We start from the raw sequence: 22047 nt of genomic DNA, 5'->3' as shown, positions 1-22047 counted from the left end.
GATGTTATAAAATCCTTAATACTTTTGCCCTCTGCTTAATAAAGGAAAAGGACAGGGTCTGTGCGTGTCTTGAGTGACAGAGAAATTTGGTTATCAGAGGACATATTTGAAAGTATAAGAACACAAAGGGAATTCTTCAGATGTTTTTAAGGAACGGTGCACTATTGTCTTGATTTTACCTATGCAAGAGAGAAGCAGAGAGAGCGCTGTATTATTTGGCCAGTGACCAAAAACTAAAACAAAACAAAAATTAAAAAATAAACAACCAGACAAAAAACAACAACATTAACAACAAAAATTGTCAGTCTGAAGAAAGACAAACAGGTTACAATGTAGTTTCTGTTCCCTTGCTCCTCCAGAAATAATCATTGTCTTCAGGCTCAAGTTCTGTTCTAATTTGAGGCACAACTTTTACTGGAGTTCTAGGAGGACTAGAGAAAAAGAAAAGAAAGAAAACAGTAAGTACATCAGATTTCCTTTATCATCTGTCAAATGTTTATGCATTGAACAGAGGCCAAATGTGTCCTTCTTTGTTCTCTTTAAATACTTATCTCCTCCTTCTGTATTAAAAACATGTTTTTAAATGGGATGAAGGTACCAATAAAGTCAAGAAATTCAAGTAAAAATTTCATAAGCTCTCATACCTATATTTAAAAAAAAAAAAAAACCCAAAACAAGGAGTAGGACTGCCAGGTGAGTGATACTGTCAGATATTAAAGGACAAAAAGACTTACATGAAAATAGTCAGAGATTTCACTTTTTTGAAAATCAAGTAGGATCTGAAATCTCTAGGGTTATGTTAAGAGGGAAGGAAACTACCGGAGGAAAGCTGACAGGAAAGCAGTTATCCCTTAAATCAGAGACAATATTGAAATGATAAGAGCTAGCACTGATCCTGGGCTTTACCTTAATGACACTAAAAGATTCCAGTACAGTCATGCGCTACACACCGACGTTTCAGTCAATGACGGACCGCATATAGGACAGTGGTCCCATACGATTAGTACCATACAGCCTAGGTGTGTAGTAGGCTGTCCCATGTAGGTTTGTGTAGGTACACTCTATGATGTGGGCACAATGATGAAATTGCCTAGCAACGCATTTCTCAGAACATATCCCCGTCGTTAAGCAACATATGACTGCATTTCTAAGAGTAAGTGGAATAGCTCTTAGAATGCTTTCTACCAGAAAAGCTAGGGCGAGGTTTGGTGACTGGGTAATTTATTTAAGATAAGTTGTAGAGAGAAAGGAGCACAACGTGTTTTGTCAATAACCTGCCATTGACTACATTTCTGTGGGGCAATCGTCCCACAGAACAACGTAAAATACTGGGCTGTCCTTTACCTTGGCATACCGAGTGACTGAAGGAAAGGAATTTTATCAGCATGATGTGTGGCGTTCAAGGAATGTTGGTGATCTTTCTCCTGGGGAAAAAAAATGTTTTAAAATTATAAATAGTGGTCTTTGGTAAAGTATAAAATTAGAGTGAAAATAAAAATCTTCACAAAAACGGATGCATCTTTCACAACTGGAAGGAGGAAGAAAGACAAGGTTAGACATAAATTTTAATCAACATTGTATCAAGCTAAGAATCTAAGTAGTGGGATGAAACCAAAATCACTTAGTTTCCTTTAGTGTAGCCTTCTGGGATGGACAACTGTTGTTTTCAGTGAGAGGGAAAGAGGTGAATCATTTGTAGAAGGTGATAGCATTGACTTAAGTGGCTAAGGCTTCCCCTTGGATTTCCTTCCATCTTCAGCATTCACAATTTTGTCCTCTGTTATTCATGGGGTAAAAAAGATTTTGAGGAGCTTACTTATACCGCAACTCTACTATCAATTTTGTTCTTTCATGGATTATGAAGGATTAATATGACATTGGAAAAGATTTCAGTTAGAATGATCATGGGTATTTTGCTTAAGTAAATTTCTAATATTACATCAACTTGCAATGTATCTTTTTAAAGGGGTTTTGAGAGAATGAAGAACTAGTACTAAATAATCAATTTGCCATAAACTTTTTCCAGGGGCCTCAAATTCTAGCTGTGACTTTATTTTTTTCTTTTTTTTTCTTAAGCAGCCTTTAAACTGTACTTAGAAGGGCTGTAGCAGGTTATGATGCCAATGGATGACATATGTGCTGTGTTCCTTTCACAGTCTCCTTTTGCTATTAATGCTCTTAAGATGAAAAATGAAGCCAGAACATTGTCTGGGAAGTTTGAATTCAAAACAGAAATATTAACTAAATCCCATTGATAGGATTGAGAAGAAATTAGCCTCAGTTATAAGTTATAGGTTACAGATTGGACACTAAAGGTGAGACCACTTTAATTCTTTGTTCTTAAACCCAGTGTGGTAGACAGCCTCCAAGATGGCCCCCAATGCTCCCTGCCTTCTGGTATTCCTATCCTTGTATAATTCCTTCCCACCTTGTACCAGGGTTGGTTTGTATGATCAATAAAATATGACAGAAATGATGGTATGTCACTTCTGAGATTCAGTTATAAAAGACTGCAGCTTCAGTCCTGATTTCTCTCTCTGTCATCACTGGCTCTGGAGGAAACCACATCATGGGCAGCTGTATGGAGATGTCCATGGGCCAAGGAATGGAAACTTCCTGCCAACTGCCTTGTGCATGAGCTTGGAAGCAGATCCCCAGTTCCAGTCAAGTCTTCAGACTTGACCTTAGCCAAGAGCTTGACTGCAGTCTCATGAGAGATGCTGAGCTAGCTAGACCCTAACCCAAAATCATTTCTTCCTAAATTCCTGAACGTCAGGAACTGTATGAGGAAATACATGTTTGTTGTTTTAAGCTGCTAAATTTCGTGGTAATTTGTTATGCAACAATAAGTAACTAATATCCTCATTTTTCATAAAGAGTCATTCATTTCAAACCCTTCTAGGTAACCCCTTACTAAAGCTGAAATGGCATTGTGAAAGAGAAATAAATGTCTGAACTGTCTTTTTTCCAATAACAGACCGGTATACTTTGAAGTGCATCTGGATCTAAAAGAATACATTGTCTTCAAAGGAGAACTCAAAGTGAAAGTAGTTTGGAGACAGTCGCTACTTGCTATTGGGAAAGCTTGAGATATTCACTGATGTTACTACAGAGGTGTTCCCCCTTTTCAAGTGGCCTGTTAACTCAATTACAAAAGAAAAGATGACATGTCAGAAACCATTACGCCTTAGCCATCAGGCTATTACGCCAGAAAGACCAGTGCAGTTACAAAGGTGATTTTGAAATAGCAGAAAAGGAATGAAGAAATTAGGAAGAAAATGCACCTTATAAATTATACCTAAAAAGTTGTATTAATATTTTGTGATTGCCAATTTTATTGAAAATAACAGTTATTCCAAATTCTCAATATTAACAATTGATTCATCAATCATTGAAAGACCCATGACGCAATTTCTCTTTTGAGCTGATTTGGTCATTGCCTGAAGCCTGGGGAAGACAAACAGTAACAGACAGTGATGTAGTACTATAAGCTGCAATTCTAAATACCAGTGGAAAAAAGAAAAATCAATTAAAAACATGGTTACGAGTTTAGCAATGGAAAGAAACGTGATAACTTGGATCAGAGAAAAGACTATTAAACAAAAATATAAAAGGTTATGAATAAAAGGAAGAAGAGTGAAGCTCAGGGAATGTAAAAATGAAGTTTTATAATAATTAAGTGTAAATCTTCACATAGAAAAAAAGAAAGAAAAAGAGGGGAAGTTAACGTAGATGATACTTGTAAAGTTTTTTTCTGCAAGTGCAAATCATACTCAAGCAGGCATGCCAGAGGCTAGCTCTACTCACTGTCGGAAGGTTTGCTATCACTTAGGAAAGGTTGCTGTTCCATGATGTCCATTGGAATTTTAATACTTGGAACTTTTTCTGAGTATGGGCAGTCAGACTGTGAAAGAAATTTACAACAGTTTTTAGAAAGTTTTTACTATACAGCCCTCCCTACCTCCCAGTATTGATAAAACCAATCATATTATTATTTACAGTGTACTAAGGAGAAAAGGCACAGATACAATCATTTCCACTTTGCTAATTTTTCAAATTCTATACCATCTTTCTCCCTCACATTTGTTTTCCTCTCTTCTGAGTCAATGGGATTGAGTCAATTAACACAAGACCCACACCAAATGAAGATCACTACAAATTAAAACAATTGTAAAGCTTTCTCTAAGCCAGATTCCCAATCAGCAAATATTTATGGGTTTGTTGTATGTGAAAAGCAAATAATCTCAATGTGAAGATTAAATCTAGGAAACTTCCTACAGTATAACATGGACTTGAAATTCTTCTTTTCTTTATGATTCTTGTTTCCGATTCCATCTCCAGAAAATGATGACTTATCTTTCCTTCCAACACAGGCAAAAGACTTTTTAACATCCACTATCAAGAAGCCTCTACATACACTTGAAAATAAACTCACTCTCTTACTCTAATACCGTATCAAAACTATTTTATAGTTCAAGGTTCATTTCAATTTGCTTATACCACAAATATTTGAAAACTTAGCAAAACATGAGAAAATAAAATCAAAGGAAAATGCCCATGATGGTCAGATAAGCAGAGAAGAATTATAACCAGAATAAAATGATAAAACCAGGCAGCTAATCATGGGGCTGCTTAAAGAACAGGCCACCTAAGACAAAACTGTAACAGATTTCCACAGAATTACCACTTTACTTTTTTTCAGAATTCATTATATTGAATCCAAGTCTATGTTTGGACTGAAAAGATCAAATTCATCTCTTAACTAAAAGTACCAAGGAGATAACCTTTAGTTAAAAGAAAAAAATGGGAACTAGGGGTCAAAGAAAATAAAGTAAAAATAAATCTTAACATAAAGCCTACTACACACATTGAAAATTCCTTTATGATGAATCTAAAGAGCGTAAGGAGGCACAATATTCTTTTAAAGGATTAAGATATTGCACTTAAATTGACCAAAAAAAAAGTGAAGATACTATATGCACCTACTTTTATGAGAATGTCAAAAAAGACAAGACTTATTACAGTATTTCAAACATTTCCCCAAATAATAGCATTTATAGATGAACAGGTTGGCAGCCAACCCTTAATCATAGCCTACCAGGCAGGTTCAAAAATGACTGAGGGACTCAAAATGTCGGCAAGCCATAATTTTCACTACTTCTGCTCACAAATTCCTCCACACCCCAAGATTATCAAGTCAACATCAGGAGAGCCACCTTTCAAAAGCAGAGGCTCCAAATAATGAGTTCAACTCACAAAACTTATTACACAGATATACTCTAAATTGCCTGGTTGGATTCACTCTCTAGGACACATATACAAGCTTGGCTGTTTTTGTCTTCAATGCTCTAGAATTTATTTCAAATTTTGATTCCTATTCAATGTGTAAACATATCATTCTTTTTTGTGTGTGTGTGGAAGATCAGCCCTGAGCTAACATCTGATGCCAATCCTCCTCTTTTTTCTGAGGAAGACTGGCCCTGAGCTAACATCCGTGCCCATCTTCCTCTACTTTACATGGGACACCGCCACAGCATGGCTCGACAAGCAGTGTGTGGGTGTGCGCCTGGGATCCGAACTGGCGAACCCCGGGCCGCTGCAGCAGAGCATGCGCACCCAACCGCTTGCGCCACCAGGCCGGCCCCAACATATCATTCTTTTTTAATACTGCATCTTAATCTGTGCTGCAGTTCAAACACATTCTCTCTTTTTCTTTCATCATTGGAAATAGAAAATCTATATACCTGTTCTTATTGAAGATGGATGATGACAGTCACAAAAGCTCCCTCAGACTATTTTCTCTTTAGCTAAATGTGCTTCGTATATTTAGCCTTTTCTTATTGGATCAGTTTATCTGAAATCCAATTTTGTCTGTTGCTTTCCTTCACTGCACTATTTCCAAGTTCTCCAAAAAGAATACAACCAGACAGGCTGACCAATTGGAAATAACCAGACAGGCCTGAATTGGAGTTTTGCCTTTGCCACTTATGGCTGGGTACATTTAGAAAAATGACTTAACATTTCTCAGTCTAAATTTCTTCATCTGTAAAATAGGAACAAAAATATATACTTTAAAAAGCTGTTATGGCAATAAAGGACAAGCATGCATGATCAATCAAAATGATCAAGTACAGAATAGACACAAAAAGTTAACTACATTCCCACTTCAGAATGGGATATTGGAGATTCCATTAGAATGGGGATACTGTACTGTGTAAAATCCAGAACAACTCTTCACATGAAAAATGTCATTTTGGCAGTCATTTCAAAGGGCTACTGGGGGGCCGGCCTGGTGGCACAGTGGTTAAGTGCGCGTGCTCTGCTTTGGTGGCCCGGGGTTCGCAGGTTCGGATCCCAGGTGTGCACCGATGCTCTGCTTGTCAAGCCATGCTGTGGCGGTGTCCCATATAAAGTAGAGGAAGATGGGCACGGATGTTAGCCCAGGGCCCATCTGCCTCAGCAAAAAAGAGGAGGATTAGCATCGGATGTTAGCTCAGGGATAGTCTTCCTCACAAAAAAAAAAAAAAAAGGCTACTGGGACAAGCTGTGTGTGTGTGTGTGTGTGTGTGTACGTGTGTGTGTTAAAGAAAAACAAATCCTAGCTTTTCTCCTAGCACTGATTAGACTCCTATTGGAGTAACTATATTTCTGTGAAACGATTTCCTAAAGGAAAAAATGGGAATAATTTTATTTCTCAACTTAATCACCCAATTATAGAAGAATCATCTAGACTATGACACTGACTACTACAATTATGTAAAAAGATCCCAAACTCCTATTTCATTTTTATTGAAGAGTTACAGAGAAATAATCCCAAACCATGTCAAAGTCCAGTGTAAGAATAAATACAATAGCAGAGAACTTTGGTTGAGAGCCTACTCAAATAGATGCATAGATCACAGGAGGTGAAGTCACTGACATCTGTCCATAGTAAGCTTAAAATTACACAAAACTGAGTTATTATCTCAAATTTAAATCTTGGATTATTACTAGCAAACCACATACATTTTATAGCATTACTAAGCAAACTTCCTCTTTATTTATGAGGATTCTAAATGTGGTGGGCTTTTTTTTTAAAGAAGTCATAACATCACAATTAGTGTGTTAATGGTTACAGAAAGACTTCAGAAAATGTAAAAAACCAAAGAGAGAAAATAAAAGACAAAGGAAGGTGAAGAGGGACATGAAACATGGCCAGGTAACATTCTTGGAACTCAGCCATACATCTGACATAAGGAATAAAAAAATTACATTTTCACATTTGTTTAACTAGCTTTACTCAGGAATTTTGGAAGGTTCCTTACATCATCATTGTCACTGTCCAGACTTCCTTTCTTCTTTTTCTTTTTCTTCTCATCCTCCTTCTTTTTCTTGTCCTTTTCTGGAATGACATCATCAAGGAAGCTGAGGTCGTGCTGGGAGAAGAGGTAGTCCATGCCTTTTCTGACAGCTACAAGAGCCAAGATCTGGAAAGATAAATATGAAAAGTATGAAAGAAAACATGTCAGATGAAGTCATAGTGAGTATTAATACTGCTGCATCAAAGTCAGTAGACACCTATTTTGTATAAGGCTCGAGTACGACAGAACTCATCTTGCTTATATGGACTTAAGTGGGGAAAGTTGGTTCATAAGTGTCTTAGTTGAAATTCACTCCGTTTTGTTCACTGAAATGTATGATCACATTCAATCAGAATTTCAATGTAAAAGGATTATTTTTTAAACCATTTTCTTCCATGTCAGATTTTTAATAAAATAACTAAAAATTTAAAGGGAAAGAATACCCTACATATGATTTCTAATTATTCAAAATTAAAACATTATAAAGGTTTCTGAAAATCAAGAAAATCTGAACAACACACAGTACACTAAGACATCCTCAAAGTACTAATAACGAGATAGTACTTGAGTATGCATAGCCCATATAATCTACTAGGTGACTTCAATCACTACCATTAACTGAATACTTACCATGTGTCAGATGCTGTGCTAAACTCTTAGGCAATATTTTCTCATTTATTCCCACAACAATGCCAAAAAGCAGATATTATTATCTACATCTTACAGCTGAAGAAACTGAAGCTTAGAGACATCAGTAGGTTATCCAAGATCACGAAGCCAGATAAAGGAAGAATAAAAAGGGTCCCAGCTGTCTGACAGTATTAAGAAAACCAGTATTCTTAAGCTCTCTTTGATTCTATGAATTGTTCTTGAAGAGTAACTTCTGAAAGTACATTAAAGATGTCTTTGCTCAACAGTAAAGTTAGTATGCACTAGGATACAGGAGTCATGACTCTGCCTCAAATTAAACAGCTGTCTTTATCCACATCATGCTTTCTACGTGTCAGTTTCTTCGTCTCCTAGAGAAATCAATAAAATCTGCCCTACTGATATTAAATGATTATTTTGTAACCAAATAAAAGCTCTGAAAAGATAAAAATATTTTATAAAGGTAAAGCATTTATTATTACTATTTAGCACAAGTAGAAGGTGATTACTGGATATATTTCATATCTATTGAGGTCTAACTTCATTTTTCCTGGTTTTAGCAAAACTAACAGATAGGTAGATTATACTAATAGGCAAATGGGAGTCATTTCTCACACTCAGTGTGCTTTCCAGTAAGTTAATGGAGTTTAAGGAAAAAAAAGATGTAAGGGATCATCAAGAAAAAATCTGACTCTACAAATATCACTAGTATTTTACACCATGTTTTCCTGCTCCCCGGAGGAAAAAAACTACAAACAACAAAGATATATAAAATAAAATAATAATCCTGACTAAGAATATGATAATTTTTATAAGAAACAAAATGATTTGTATATGAAAATTCCGTTTCCAAAGCTGTGGGGGAGACAGAGCAGTCCTGAGGCTGGCTTGGTGACTTCTTTCAAGTATATGCAAGCGCATTTTCTTGCAAGAAATGGAGAGCTATGATAGAGTATAAAATTCAATGATGAAGCCAAATACAGAGCTAGCATTTCCTTTTTTCCTTCTTTCGCTTGTGATTCAGAGTGGAATGGTAGTTATTTTACCTTGCTTCTCATCATATCAAGGTAAGGATAGAGAGCCCAGACTTATTCTCAAACTTAGCATGATACAAACTAGAAAGTACTTCAAAAACTGAACTTCTCACTCCATTTCTTCTAATTCACTGGATGACCTCTCACAAGGTTCCAAACTTGTTCTCTATTATTTGTACTGAAATGTGCTGTATTTTGTAATTTAGATCAATTCTATCGTACAATAGTATTTTAAAAATAACTCATGTGCACTGGTGTTTACTGTGCCAGGCATTATGCTATACACTTGATATTAAGTATTGATGCTCAGAATCACAATAACAATGCCATCCCCTGATAAGTTAATGGTACCTCAGGGAGGTTCACTGACCAGCATGAACCAGAGCTGGTATTTGAACTCAGCTGAGTCTGACTCTACAGTCCACTGTAGACAACCACAGACATAAGAGCCTTAAATTACAACTGATCAAATCAAAGTGATTTGGTCAAAGCTGGAAAAAACTGGATCCACACATAAAAAGACACATGTGTCTTCCATATTACAATAACCACACAATAGTGGTGTGACCTCACGGGTAGGTTCAATTAAAGGAATCCCTACCATGACTGGAAAAATGATAGCAGCCACAGTTGACTTGAGGATCCAGAGCAGGGCTAGACACAACACCTGCAGGAAAGTGAACAGGTGGACTCTGCGCAGGGGGACATGGCGCAGGTAGATAAAGTCAGGCTGATGCTTCAGGGGCATCAGAAGCAGCTTCAGGCGATCCATGAACTGGGGAGGAAAGGGGAAGAGAGTACAACCGCGTTACTTCAAGAGCTGATACACAAAGTCATTTCCATTATGCCAACTGACCACTAGTGATTTATATTCTATAATTTAGGCAAGCAGTGCCCTTTTCAGAGGACACTGGTCAGGGAGTGCAGAAATTTAGTCCAGCACAGCAAGACATAGTATGAGTCTTCCAACTTTTGTTATTACTTTCCAGGAATGTTATGCAGATATATGAGATAAAGTGGCCACCAAAGAATAAAGTCACAAAACAAAATATAAATTCTAGATGCTCATCTCCTACTTTCTATTTTTACTGAGTCTCAGGAGAGAGAATCGTTTGACTCCTTTAGTAATGATATGCTAAAGGAAGACATCTAACTCATGTATCTTACTCTGTCTCAGTTGTCTTATCCGAAAGAAGAGGAGATGCTACTATGCTTCATACACATTTCAGGGACGTTTCAAGGATATAAAGGAAGTATTAGACTTGAAAATGGCAATGCATTGGTATATTCATAAATTCCACACTATCTATCTATGGCATAACTTAACTAATACATCAGCAATGAATTACCATTTCTTTTCAGAGAAAAGCCACATGAATATTACAGTGAGTTTCAGAGTGTCAACAACTAGATATCCGAATCTAGGAGAGGCTACCCCACTGTCACGTACAAACAGGTATCAAAATGACTATCAAGCACCTCTGCGCCAGGTACTGTGTTTTAAAGAATAACTTCTGAGTTTACATTGATGATGATGATAAGGAGGATATTTAAATACCTATTATAGGATCTTCCAGATGGAAGATGCTCAGTAAAGAGCTGTTGAATTGAACAGCTATGTAATGAGAACTCTGAAATAATATCTCTACTTTCTTTCTGGAGGAAAGGGAGAAGTGTAAAAGAAAGCTGGACAATCACAGACAATCTTCCCTGAAGTGATCTAAAGGGTTTTCTTTCTCCACGCGGAGCTATTTTTGACTGGTGAGGGCCTTCCCATTTGTGAAGATTAGGGTACAAAATTTTTTGGTAAATCAAATCTTGCCAGAAAGGTGTAAAAGAGGAAGACTCAAGGGAAAAGTAAGGAAAAGAGAGAAGGCAATAGGGCAACAGCACTGCAGAACTTAAGGAACCAGCTAGCTGTCCCTTCAGCAAGGGACTTTTTCCCCATCAATATGAAATCACTGATTTTTCCCTTCTACTTACTTTAATAAACATGTACTGAGTTCCAACCATCGATTACACACTTAGAACACATAAAATCAAACTTCTATCTAGACCAACTTAGTAAGGCCAAACTAAAATAAGAAATATTAGTTTGGGGGCCATATTAGTTTCATATTTTTATATTTAGGGGAATAAAGAATTTTTACAATGTCAGGTAAAAATAAAATATTTTTTCTACATTTATACTTCCCAAAAGTTTCATGGGCAAAACTAAACCCACATTTACATACATCTAGTCCAATCTATGAAGAACCACCTTGTATTTTGTAACAAATATCCAAACAGTGAAGAACTCTACTCAGTGGGCGTGAGCAAGGAAAAATAAAATAGCCTTTTCTCTTTTGCGGGGTCTGGCCACTTGCCTAGCTCTATCTGACTCGAAAACAAAATTAATCTAAATTCAATAAATGAAAGCAAGGACTATTATGAAGGGGTTTAAATAAATTCGTATTATGTTCACAGAACATGCAGTCTTTTCCCATCAAAACATTACAAAGTGCTAAATAAGGCTACAATTAACAAGGTGCCAGAAAGCAGCAGAAGTACTTCCAGTTTCCTGGTGCCAATTAAATTAACTTCAATTGAAAGATAGAGTCCCTTACAAAGTTTTCCCTAACGATTTTTTAACAAGGGCGTCAGTTTTACCCAAGTTGTGAAGAGCTGAACTTTTGAACCAAAGTAGCACATAAACCACATTGACTTTATTCTTTCATTAGTAAAAAACTTTTAATCATTGATCTCAGCCATGTAAGTAAGAACAGCGTGTTCTTAGTATAGGGTAAAGGCAAACGGATAAATAGTATCCTGAGGAGCACACTGAAAGGGTTAGATTTACTTCTTGAGACAAATAAAAGGAAGCAAGGAAGGAAGGAAAGAAAGAAAGAGAGAGGGAGGGAGGGAGGGAGGAACAAAGGCAGGGAGGCAGGGAGGGAAAAAAGCAGGGAGGGAGGAAGCAAGGTAGATCGTAGCTCTCTCACTTTCCTAGTCAAATGACCCTTAACAACCTATTTCAAGAATGGGTATGTATGATAACATTTGTTAACATAAGCTAACTTTGTTAATTAAATCAGAAATGAAAAGCAGATGAATGGTAGGGAAAGTCGAAAATAAATACATTTTAAAAACTCAGAAGTTAATGATGAGCACTTTTCTTCAAAGATCTATTACTGGACTATTTTGACTACCAGAAAAACACGACTACACTGAGATTGCTATGCAAAACTTACCTGCACACCATTAAGGGATGCTACCCCCATATACAGGAACACGCCATAGAGTACAGGCATGGGAATAAACTAGGAGGAAAAAAAAATTGGAGAAAGGTTAAAACAATAATAATAATAACAATAACGGAGGGGGCAGTTTAAATAAGGGCTACATCTGAAACTAAAAGATAGGACATAATAATATAGTGACCTCTAGCTGGCGTGAGTTACTCATCATTGATAAACTTCTAGACCCTCTGTACTAGAAATAAATGAAGGAGGGGGAAGGAGACTTTCAATTTTCATCTGTTGCCTGTTTGCATTTTTTTTTACAATGAGCATGCATGATCTTAATAAAAACTTTGTTTTAATGAGAAAAAAAGTTTCTGTTTCCCTTTCCCCTGAGAAGGAATGACTATGTAAACCAGATGCTTGCACGGACTGTGAGACAGAAAGAGAGGTAGAGGGCTGCCTCACTCCTGAGACAAAGTTCCTTTCCCAACAGTCTGATGATTTTTTCCTTAATAATTTTTGCCAAATGATCTATCAGCTTGGTGCGTAAATGCCTCTTTCAATTAAGTAAACATCAAACGACTGTCCCCTTTCTTCCTCTCAGGAATATTAAGAGGACTAACTAATGAGAACCTGCTTGAAAGGAGCATCGAGCATCTGGAAGCAATTAATTACACACGTGGATTAATACATATCTTTTAAATCTGAATTAATACATTTTCATGCATTAATTAGCAAAAGTCTTTTATATTAATACAAAGTGTTTTAACAATGGGAAGTTTCAAAGCGATGCTTGTAAGTTTTATCTCTTTCTAGATCTTTGAAATGTCCCTAGTACTGCAAAACTAAGCAGATCAAGGATGATTCTGTTTCTGGGAAATCTTCTGTCTGGACAACAAAAGGTTCTCAAGTTTGGATTTTGAAAAGTTCAAGTAATTTCAGGAGTTTTCAAAAACTGCAATCAATTAAGTCCAATCTTAACAAATCTACATAAAGGAGGCTATTGTAGCCAGAAAACAGTATGATTTTAGAGTAATTTTTAAAGAACCATCACATGTGTTAAGTAAAGCACAATTTCTATCAACCTCTCCTTGTAGTTACCTAAAACAGTTCTGTATCTGAGACTCTTTGGCCACTACTGGAGAAATAGGAAATTCCAAAATGTGTCCTGACGGTCTCCAATTGTTATTGGTTAGCTACAGGAATCGTTAAATTTATATGGAAGAAATATACGTATTTATATAAAACATCACATGCTTCTTCTAAAAAAGACTAACAATTTTAACATAGCTAATTTGATTTTGAGTTCAGAAAAAAATAAATGACATCAAATGTCGAAGGGAGTGGGAGGGACAGTGTGAGTGGTGGGGAAGCCGTGTAAGCTGTAATACTCAACAGTCACCACAAAGAGGTGAACACATCCCGTTCAAGCCGCCTGAGCTCTGCACATGCCTTTACTTCCTTCAGAATGTGCACATTTCCATTCCTTACAATTCCTCTGTACAAATTTTCTAAAAAATAAAAAATGAAACTAACAAAAGGACCATTTTACGGCTTTGACTCATTTCTTAATTTTTTAAATATCTTCTTCAGGCAAGGGCACTCTCATTTTTCTTAAAATATGATGATTTCTTTCTTGTCATTTCATTTCTCATTCCTTGGGAAGGAAAGAAAGGTAGAAGGAAGAAAGAAAAGTATAGTTCATGGGAAACTACTCAGAAATCCTGCAGTAGTTACTTTTTAATCCAAGTAAAGTGTTTTTCTGGCTTGAAAAAAGTAATCATAGAGGTGATCCCGGGTCTTAGCTCTACTCCTCATCTAAGTTTAGCTCAATATCTTCTCTAGAGGGAAGGAAAGTCGTGCCTTGGTGCCTAGGTCTATTCTCTCTGAACATAAGATGACAGACATGGCTGAATCTACTACAAAATAAAATCAGAAGGTACCCTTAACTCAGAACAGGGTACAGGTAAGAAAATAGCTTTAGATATGATGATGTTTTTAAAAAATTATTCTTTGGTGAAAAGGAAATAGTACGTACAATGAAGGCTATTAAATCGATTTTTGTCCAACTTCAATGTGATACAAATGTCTTATGAAATTCATCATTTTCTTTATGATAGTGCAGTGTCTCAATAAAAATATTCCAGTTTAGGGGACTGGCCCTGTGGCCAAGTGGTTAAAGTTAACGCATGCTCCACTTCGGCAGCCCAGTTCGCAGGTTCAGATCCCAGGCGCGGATCTACTCCACTCATCATCCGTGTTGTAAAGGCATCCCACACACAATATACAGGAAGATTGGCACAGATGATAGCTCAGGGCTAATCTTCCTCAAGCGAAAAAAAAAAGAGGAAGACTGACAACGAATGTTAGCTCAAGGGTGAACTTTCCTCACCAAAAAAAAACAATCTTCCAGTTTGGAAATCATGATGAAATTTGACCAAGTTACTGGGTTAGGGGATATTTTTTATTTGATTTGGTTCATGAGTCATATCAGAAGGTCGATCCTTAAAAATTCATCACAATGGAATCATTCATTACAATAGAAATTTCCCAAAAGGAAGGAAAAGAAGATATGTTTTAAAAGATGGGATCCCATTTTAAGTTAACTAGTATAATATACATAGTAATAGCAGGTAGACATTTTCATAAAGCAAGACAGGAGAAATTAAAACATAAAAAACACAAGGGATACTAGGTTCATAGGCATATTGGGAATTGCCTCGATATTCTCGATAAAATTATGCAAAGAAAATTAAATTATATAAATAATCAATCATACCCAGCAAGTCAAAAAGCATAATTATAAATAAATATTACAATGCTTTTAATAAACGTTAAAAATGAAAAAATTAAGTGTTTGATCCTACAACCAGATAGAATAATGAAATTGAGATGAAGCCAATAAAGATTTAACATATTCAGCCTATGTCACCAAATTTTTCAAATTCTGGTGAATGTAGTTCTACTCTTTTTCACTTATCTCTCTCTTTGATTTTCTGATAATGTTAGAACATTCCCATAGGAACAATAATGTAAAAAGAGTAAATTTAATAAGAAAGGTAGATTGCAGCTGTCCACAGCACAGAATTCAGTACACGAGTTAGGCCTCTCAGCAGAATAAGAGTCATTGTGTGTGTGTTGTGTGTAAAACCCAGAATGAGGAACTGATTAAGAGCGTAGGAATAGAAGTTAGACAGACCTGTATTCCAATTCTGATCTATCTGTTGTGGAACCCAGAGAAAATTATCAACTTCTCCTATTTCTCATCTATATAGTGGTTATAAAAATAAAGATCACATAGCACAAAATACCTAGTTTAGGGCCTGGCTCATAATAGATACTCAATAAATAAGTGTGGTACTGATGTCATTATTATCATCAGGACCTTAACTGGCAAGTCAGAAGGCTGCAGCTGCAAAGCACAACTCTCTGGTCCCTCCGTGGGCGGGGGGGCGGGTGGCAGGAGAATTGGCTAGAAGCATGGCTGCAAAAGTCAGACTCGGAGCCTTGGCTTTATTTAAGCTCTACAATATTGCTCTTTTAACTATAAAAACTGTCTTCAGGAACATGTTATTAAAATAATATCCTACTGCCCTTAAGTATTAAAAGCTGGACCCATAAGGAAGCTGCCAACTTGCAATCTGGTCCCTAGTCATTGAAGAAACCATGCAGTGCGGCATGATAAGGAGTGTATGAAAACGCCATGTTTCTCTCCACATAAGACAACTGGAAACTGGATCAAAGAAATTGCAGAAGATCACCTCACACGGAAATAAAAGTAAATGAGTTCTTTGAGGGCAAATATTATTTTATTTTAAAAGGCAGTAAACTATGATGGTTATGAGATCAGCCTTTGGAGTCAGAACTGCCTGAGTTCAAATCTTGTCTCTACCATTTAAGAACTTGGTGATCTGGCAAGTTATTCATAATTTTTCTTATCTGTAAAATGGATACAATTATATTTTTCGTAGGTGTTATTGGAGAATTAAATTTAAAAAATTGGTGCAGAACCCTTAGTCCAACGCCAAGCTCAACAAATGAGAGCTAGTATGACAATTACACCATCATCTTCACTGTCCTGTCTCCTTGTTTCCCTGTGACTGAGTAGAGTGCGCGGTACATTGCAGGAGCTCAACAAATGTGTGCCAAAAACAAATTAAAGGCTATCCTCCACATTTTAGAACACTAAACAAATCTAAAAGATAAATTTTGGCCACTCTTCATGTTAAAGATAAACTAATTTGAGCAAAGGCAACAGAAGTAGCAGTGAACTTTATTTGATCTTTATTTCTTAGGCTTGCCAGAAGAATGGGAAAAGTTAGCTCAGGAACTGCCTTTCATCTTTGTGCTGCTCTTTGGTCTCCCCTAGTCTCCCCTTACAAAACACTAGTTTCACAGGCAATATTCCTGCTGCAGAAACACAGATCTAAACTGTTTAACCAGCCTGGGAAGGCAGTTATTCCTGCTTCCCAACAGTTCTGTACTGAATCAGTGGTGAGATTTGAGGCATGTACGACTGTAGCTGGCTAAGGTCAAGGGGTATCCTCGTGAACTTAAAGCTAGTGCACCATGATTCCTCACACTCTCCCATGTAAAAAGACAAATTTTAGCAAAGAGATCAAAACAGAGGTCATAAACTTCATGTTCAAAGTAAGCCTGCATAAGTAGGCATGGGGACCAACTCCCTATACTGCTTAATGCATGGGAGAAAATTACTAGGACCATCTGAGGCCACTAAACTTGTGAAGGATGCAGGGATCCGGGCAGGAAGGTGTTGAGCCGTTTCATTTTAAAAAGTAAAAGTCACATAGTACTCTTGATCCTATTCATTTGATCTGTCTTTCAAAGGCAGACTCTTAAGTAAAACCGTTCTCTAAAGTTGTCACCTGTTGCTTTAAAACACTCATAGTCACATGACGGAGGAAAAAGGTTCCCTCCTCCAAGGTAAACCCTGATACCACTTTCCGTGTGAATTCTGAGGTTAATTGTTAATCTTGACTTTTACTCAGTCACAACTCAGGTTTTAGTTCAACTGTACCCTCAACATCTGCTTCTTCCTGTATTGACTTTTCAAATGAGCTAACATGGGCTCTGTGGTAAATGCACATAATTTACCCAACTTAAGTGGTAAGAAGGACACATGATCTGAAATTAGCTGATGTGATTCCCGAAGTAAGGAACAGCCTTACTTTCTGAAGTCAAGACTTGGAAGCAACCTAAGTGCCCATCAAGGGACGAATGGATAAAGAAGATGTGGTATATATACACAATGGAATACTACTCAGCCATAAGAAACGATGAAATCCAGCCATTTGTGACAACATGGATGGACACTGAGAGTATTATGCAAAGTGAAATAAGTCAGAGGGAGAAGGTCAAATACTGTATGATTTCCTTCATTAAGTAGTAGATAACAATAATAAACCATCACATAGAGACAGAGATTGGATTGGTGGTTACCAGAGGGGACGGGAGGAGGGAGGAGGGCAAAAGGGATAATTCGGCACGTGTGTGTGGTGATGGGTTGTAATTGGTATTTGAGTGGTGAACATGATGTAATCTATGCAGAAATAGAAGTATAACTATGTACACCTGAAATTTATACAATGTTATAAACAATGTTACTGCAATAAACAAAAATTAAAAAATAAAATAAATAAAAAAAAAAAGAATCACAATAGACGATGCTAGACTATTTTATTCTTGTTTTTTTAAATCTAGGTTTCCCACAATACATTGGAAACTATAATAACAAAACAATTTCATTTCCCATATTTTAGGCAAAACCTTGCCTATTAAAATGTTTGCTAGACTACATTTTTTACTGATTTTTACAATGACTCTTTGCATTGACCCAAAGTTGCCAGGTGGAAATAGCCACAATTATGGATGCCAGCAGCTGAATGAGGGTGAGCCAAAGCATGGATTACTTAAGAAGGGTCAAAGGAAAAGCAAGCTCACGCTCATTGATCCCATACGTCTCTTTCTCCTTTCTCTGTATTCTAATCTGTTCCTGTAGATACTAAGGTGCTTTGCATATTAGGGGCAAAAAGAATCATTGTGAAATAAAGAACAAAAGGGCTTTCAGCTTTAACTCCTCTACAGCCATATTTGGGTGCAGAGAGCAAAAATAGTGAGGAAGAGGCGTTGCTGAAAATGTGAGTCTTGCATCTCTTCCTAAAAATAGTAATTTATACAGTATCTGTTCTCTGTGTCCCTTTGGAATTAAACATGATTACTCATCTGACAGATTCTCCCAGATTAAAGCCAATTTGCTGTAACAACAACAACAAAAAGAACTTTTTTGGATTAGGATTTTATACTGTATTAACCAAAAGAAATATTAAAAGAAAAGAAAAAATGGGTAAGGGGTGATGAGTACATTTGAACTGATGGGAAAGATTTCTTACTCTTTATCCCTTACTTAGTGGCTAAGCACTAAGAGACCCCATAAAAGAAGCTTTGCAGTTGTGTCACGTGAGCCCACCTTCAGGGAACCCAGGGGCAAATTCATTCCTAGTAGAGCCTCCCACAACATGAGGTCATAATTGCCTACAATGACCTCTCTAAAAATTGATCTGTCCAGATGAGGTCCCATTGCCTATGCAATAAAATCCGTCATTAGACTTTTCCATCAGCTGATGTGCTGATGTCTGTGGGGCAACAGAGGAACATAAAGCATTTTGGCAGTGGATTTGATGCTCTGAAATTCACAACTTCAAACCTACTTCATAACTTGCTTTGCACTGGCAAAAGTGACAATAGATTTCCCTCTGTCCCTACAGAACATAAGATCTGTACTCTTTTAAGGTCCTCTGTATATAACCAGGCACAACTTCTTTGAGGTTATTTTTAATTTTACTTACCCATGTGTTATATAAGATACATATTCCTTCACGATTCCAGTCAGAAATTAATTAAACCAGTTAATTAACATTGTAGAAACCAAGGACAAAAGATGAATATTTAAATCCTTTAACTGTTTACGAAGTATTTTGTGCATAATGCATGCATTAATCTGAAGGCAAAGTCAGTCTTAGCTGTAGGTTAAGAAATTACAGTTCCACTTTCCTCAAATTCATCTAATTGGCAATTTTTTGGGAAAAAATAGAGGGTTTTTGCTTTTCACTATCTCTACTTCTGTATTGTTTGTATTCTTTATAAGAACGTATTACTCCATAACTTGAGCAATTAAATAAATATTTTAAAACGCTAAAAATTAGAATTGTTTAAAAATAAACAAAAATTTTCAGAGATAAATTTGGAAAAATATTGTTAACAGTGGTTAATTATAGCTGTTAGGTCTATAGGTGATTTTCAAACTTTGTTCTGTGGTGTAAGACACAAATTAGCAATAACTGGCTAGTATTGTTTATATAACAGAAAAAAAGAATAACAGGCTTGTGTCACAAAAGAAAATTGGAAGCTTCATGACAGGTCTATACTAACCTTCTTTTTTAATCCTATCTCTGCTTCTAAACAGGTTTTTACATACAGTTTATCTATTTAGGCAGATATTCACACCATCAATCAAAACTTATATATTGACTCCTAACTTTCTAAATAATCTATCATATCATTTTTCTTCTTCAAACGTTCATTTCTAAAGTTTTCCAGTCAAAAATCGGTCATTTTACTCTATTCTTCCTTTGTGGATATTAGCCTTCTGATTCAAAGAAAATAGAAACACAGCAATAATTAAGAATAGGAGAAAAATTATAAAACGATCATCCTGAGTCATTCATGTTATCCAGGAGTCTAACGTGGGGAAGGGGCAGGATTTAGGGACAAGTAAATGGAAAGTGATGGGAAGATAGGTTGTAAGGAGACTAGGAGAGTAAAAAACGTGGGAGGAGGGTACAACAGTTAGTTAGACTGAATTGTCAAACTGCCATTTGCATAAGTCAAAAAGTTTGAATATTGGTAATTTGATATGGTTCAACCAAATAACTGCAATAATAATAATAATAGAAGGAGTGAAGAAGTAAGAAGGAAATCAAGATAAAAGTTTTTTAAAGTCCTCATTCTACCTGACCCCTGTTTCAGTGTGTTATAGAACTGATGAGATATTGCAGATATTTCATAAGTATTTCTACTTTTCACATAGCCAATTATCTGTCAGTATTCTGAGGAGGAAGAGGCAAGTATTCCACATATTTACCTTCAAGATGGGAGCCATAAAGACTGACAGACCAGTCAGAATAAACACAAGGGTTCCAGTGACTCTTTGTTCCCTGAAACCAAATCAAAAGATTACCAATCTACCTCTTATTTTCAGAAACATACTCTTGTCTTTTCACCTTCAAAAAAGACTATACATCGACCAAATCAACGTTTGGCTAAAACAGCAAAGGTGTTGATATCATATGTAATTAATACCTCAAGGATAATATATAAGCTCAACATAACTACAAAATTCTCTTAAAACCATTGCAATACTCGATTTGAATTCATCAAAAGAAAAGTGATGCTGCTAAATCCTTTGCTCCTTTTAGAATTAAGAAAGAAAAAATCACTTGCTCTTGGTCCATCAATTACTGGCCTCTTTGAAGCCCTTATTTTTTTAAACAACTTGTACTGTTGTGTAATTACACCTTCTTTCACCGGAGACAGATATTACATTGTCCCACATTCTAATTAACAAACAGCTCAGGGAAATTTCATAAGTGCAATAAATCCCATCAGTCTTATTTCCAAATCTACAACAACAAAAGTACTTTTTAACAAATATGATTCCCATACAACACCCCCTCCCCCAGCCCCCAACAAAGAATCACCCACTGTTGTGGCGTGGGAAACGATGGCTCTGTCATGTGAGCTATTTACCCAAGCACTTAGGAGCAGGGTTTACTGCAAAAAATATGCAACAGTGTATAAAGGTCTTGTATATGCCCTTCATGGCTACCCAAATTAACAGCTGGAGGTCAAAGTTTCTCAATGCTTATGGGGATAGAAAATACACTGGAAAATAAGAACTTCTTTCCCTTCATAGAATCTTAAAAATCATAAGCAGACTCAAGAATTTTAGGAAGTCTCAATAGAGCTGAAAGATGAAAGGGTTTGGCCTTTATGATTGTGATAGAGTAAGTACACAGCACCAAAATGTCCCACATGTCGAAGAATATGAATGACCTGTTTGCGTTTTTACATTGTATCGTTTAGCCTTTCATTAATCAAAGGAAATTTATGTATTTGTGTACGTAATTTATGTATCATAAGAAGTAAACTCAAAAAATTATTGAAGACTCTCTTTCTGATTTGTTCTTTTCTTGAACAGCAAGTACAGGAATAAGTTAATCATCACCCCCTTTCTCCTCCACATCTGCCTTATTTCCTTATGACTGACACATACGTGTGCACGATGTGTTTTGTAGAGCCATTTTCCTCTGACTTAACATACCTCACTCCTAGAAATTTTGGTTGTTCTCCAGGTGCAGAAGTCTCCGTCTCCATCTTCAAACTGTCGATGTGAGCAATAGAGATGACGGTAGCAGCCACGTACCACGGAAGAGCCATGAAGGAGCACACCACCATGAGGATAGCCACCCAAAAGAGGTCCAGATGATATCCAGCTCCTTTCTGTAGAAAAAGGTAACAAAACTATATGGAGAAAATACTCATATTTCTATATCATCATATTTCCAGATGGGAATTAAGATTACCAAAAGAAACCAACTCACTTTGCTTGATAAAAATATCTACTACCAGGTAAGCTCCTTGAGGGAGGGGACTCTATCTTCCTCATCTTATTCCCCCTACCAGTTAAACACAAAGCTGCCACACGATACCTCCTTTAGCTTGATT

General features: G+C 36.5%; 1 protein-coding gene across 1 annotated transcript in view; it reads right to left on the bottom strand.

The window, feature by feature from the left end:
* Nucleotides 1–372: 372 nt before the first annotated feature.
* Nucleotides 373–22047, bottom strand: part of SLC4A4 (solute carrier family 4 member 4) — a 271080-nt gene continuing 249405 nt past the window's right edge. Inside the window, exons 18-25 of the mRNA XM_058547242.1 lie at nucleotides 21644–21822; nucleotides 20405–20477; nucleotides 12253–12321; nucleotides 9624–9797; nucleotides 7305–7466; nucleotides 3808–3904; nucleotides 1345–1424; nucleotides 373–431 (exon numbers count right to left, since the gene is read on the bottom strand). Coding sequence (XP_058403225.1) covers nucleotides 1381–1424; nucleotides 3808–3904; nucleotides 7305–7466; nucleotides 9624–9797; nucleotides 12253–12321; nucleotides 20405–20477; nucleotides 21644–21822 — 798 coding nt within the window. The 3' untranslated portion in view covers nucleotides 373–431; nucleotides 1345–1380. The remainder of the gene's footprint in view (nucleotides 432–1344; nucleotides 1425–3807; nucleotides 3905–7304; nucleotides 7467–9623; nucleotides 9798–12252; nucleotides 12322–20404; nucleotides 20478–21643; nucleotides 21823–22047) is intronic.

Source organism: Diceros bicornis, chromosome 8 (assembly GCF_020826845.1).
Source record: "Diceros bicornis minor isolate mBicDic1 chromosome 8, mDicBic1.mat.cur, whole genome shotgun sequence".
Taxonomy (NCBI): domain Eukaryota; kingdom Metazoa; phylum Chordata; class Mammalia; order Perissodactyla; family Rhinocerotidae; genus Diceros; species Diceros bicornis.
The sequence above is the reverse complement of the archived record's forward strand: the minus strand, read 5'-3'. Positions and strand labels throughout refer to the sequence as shown.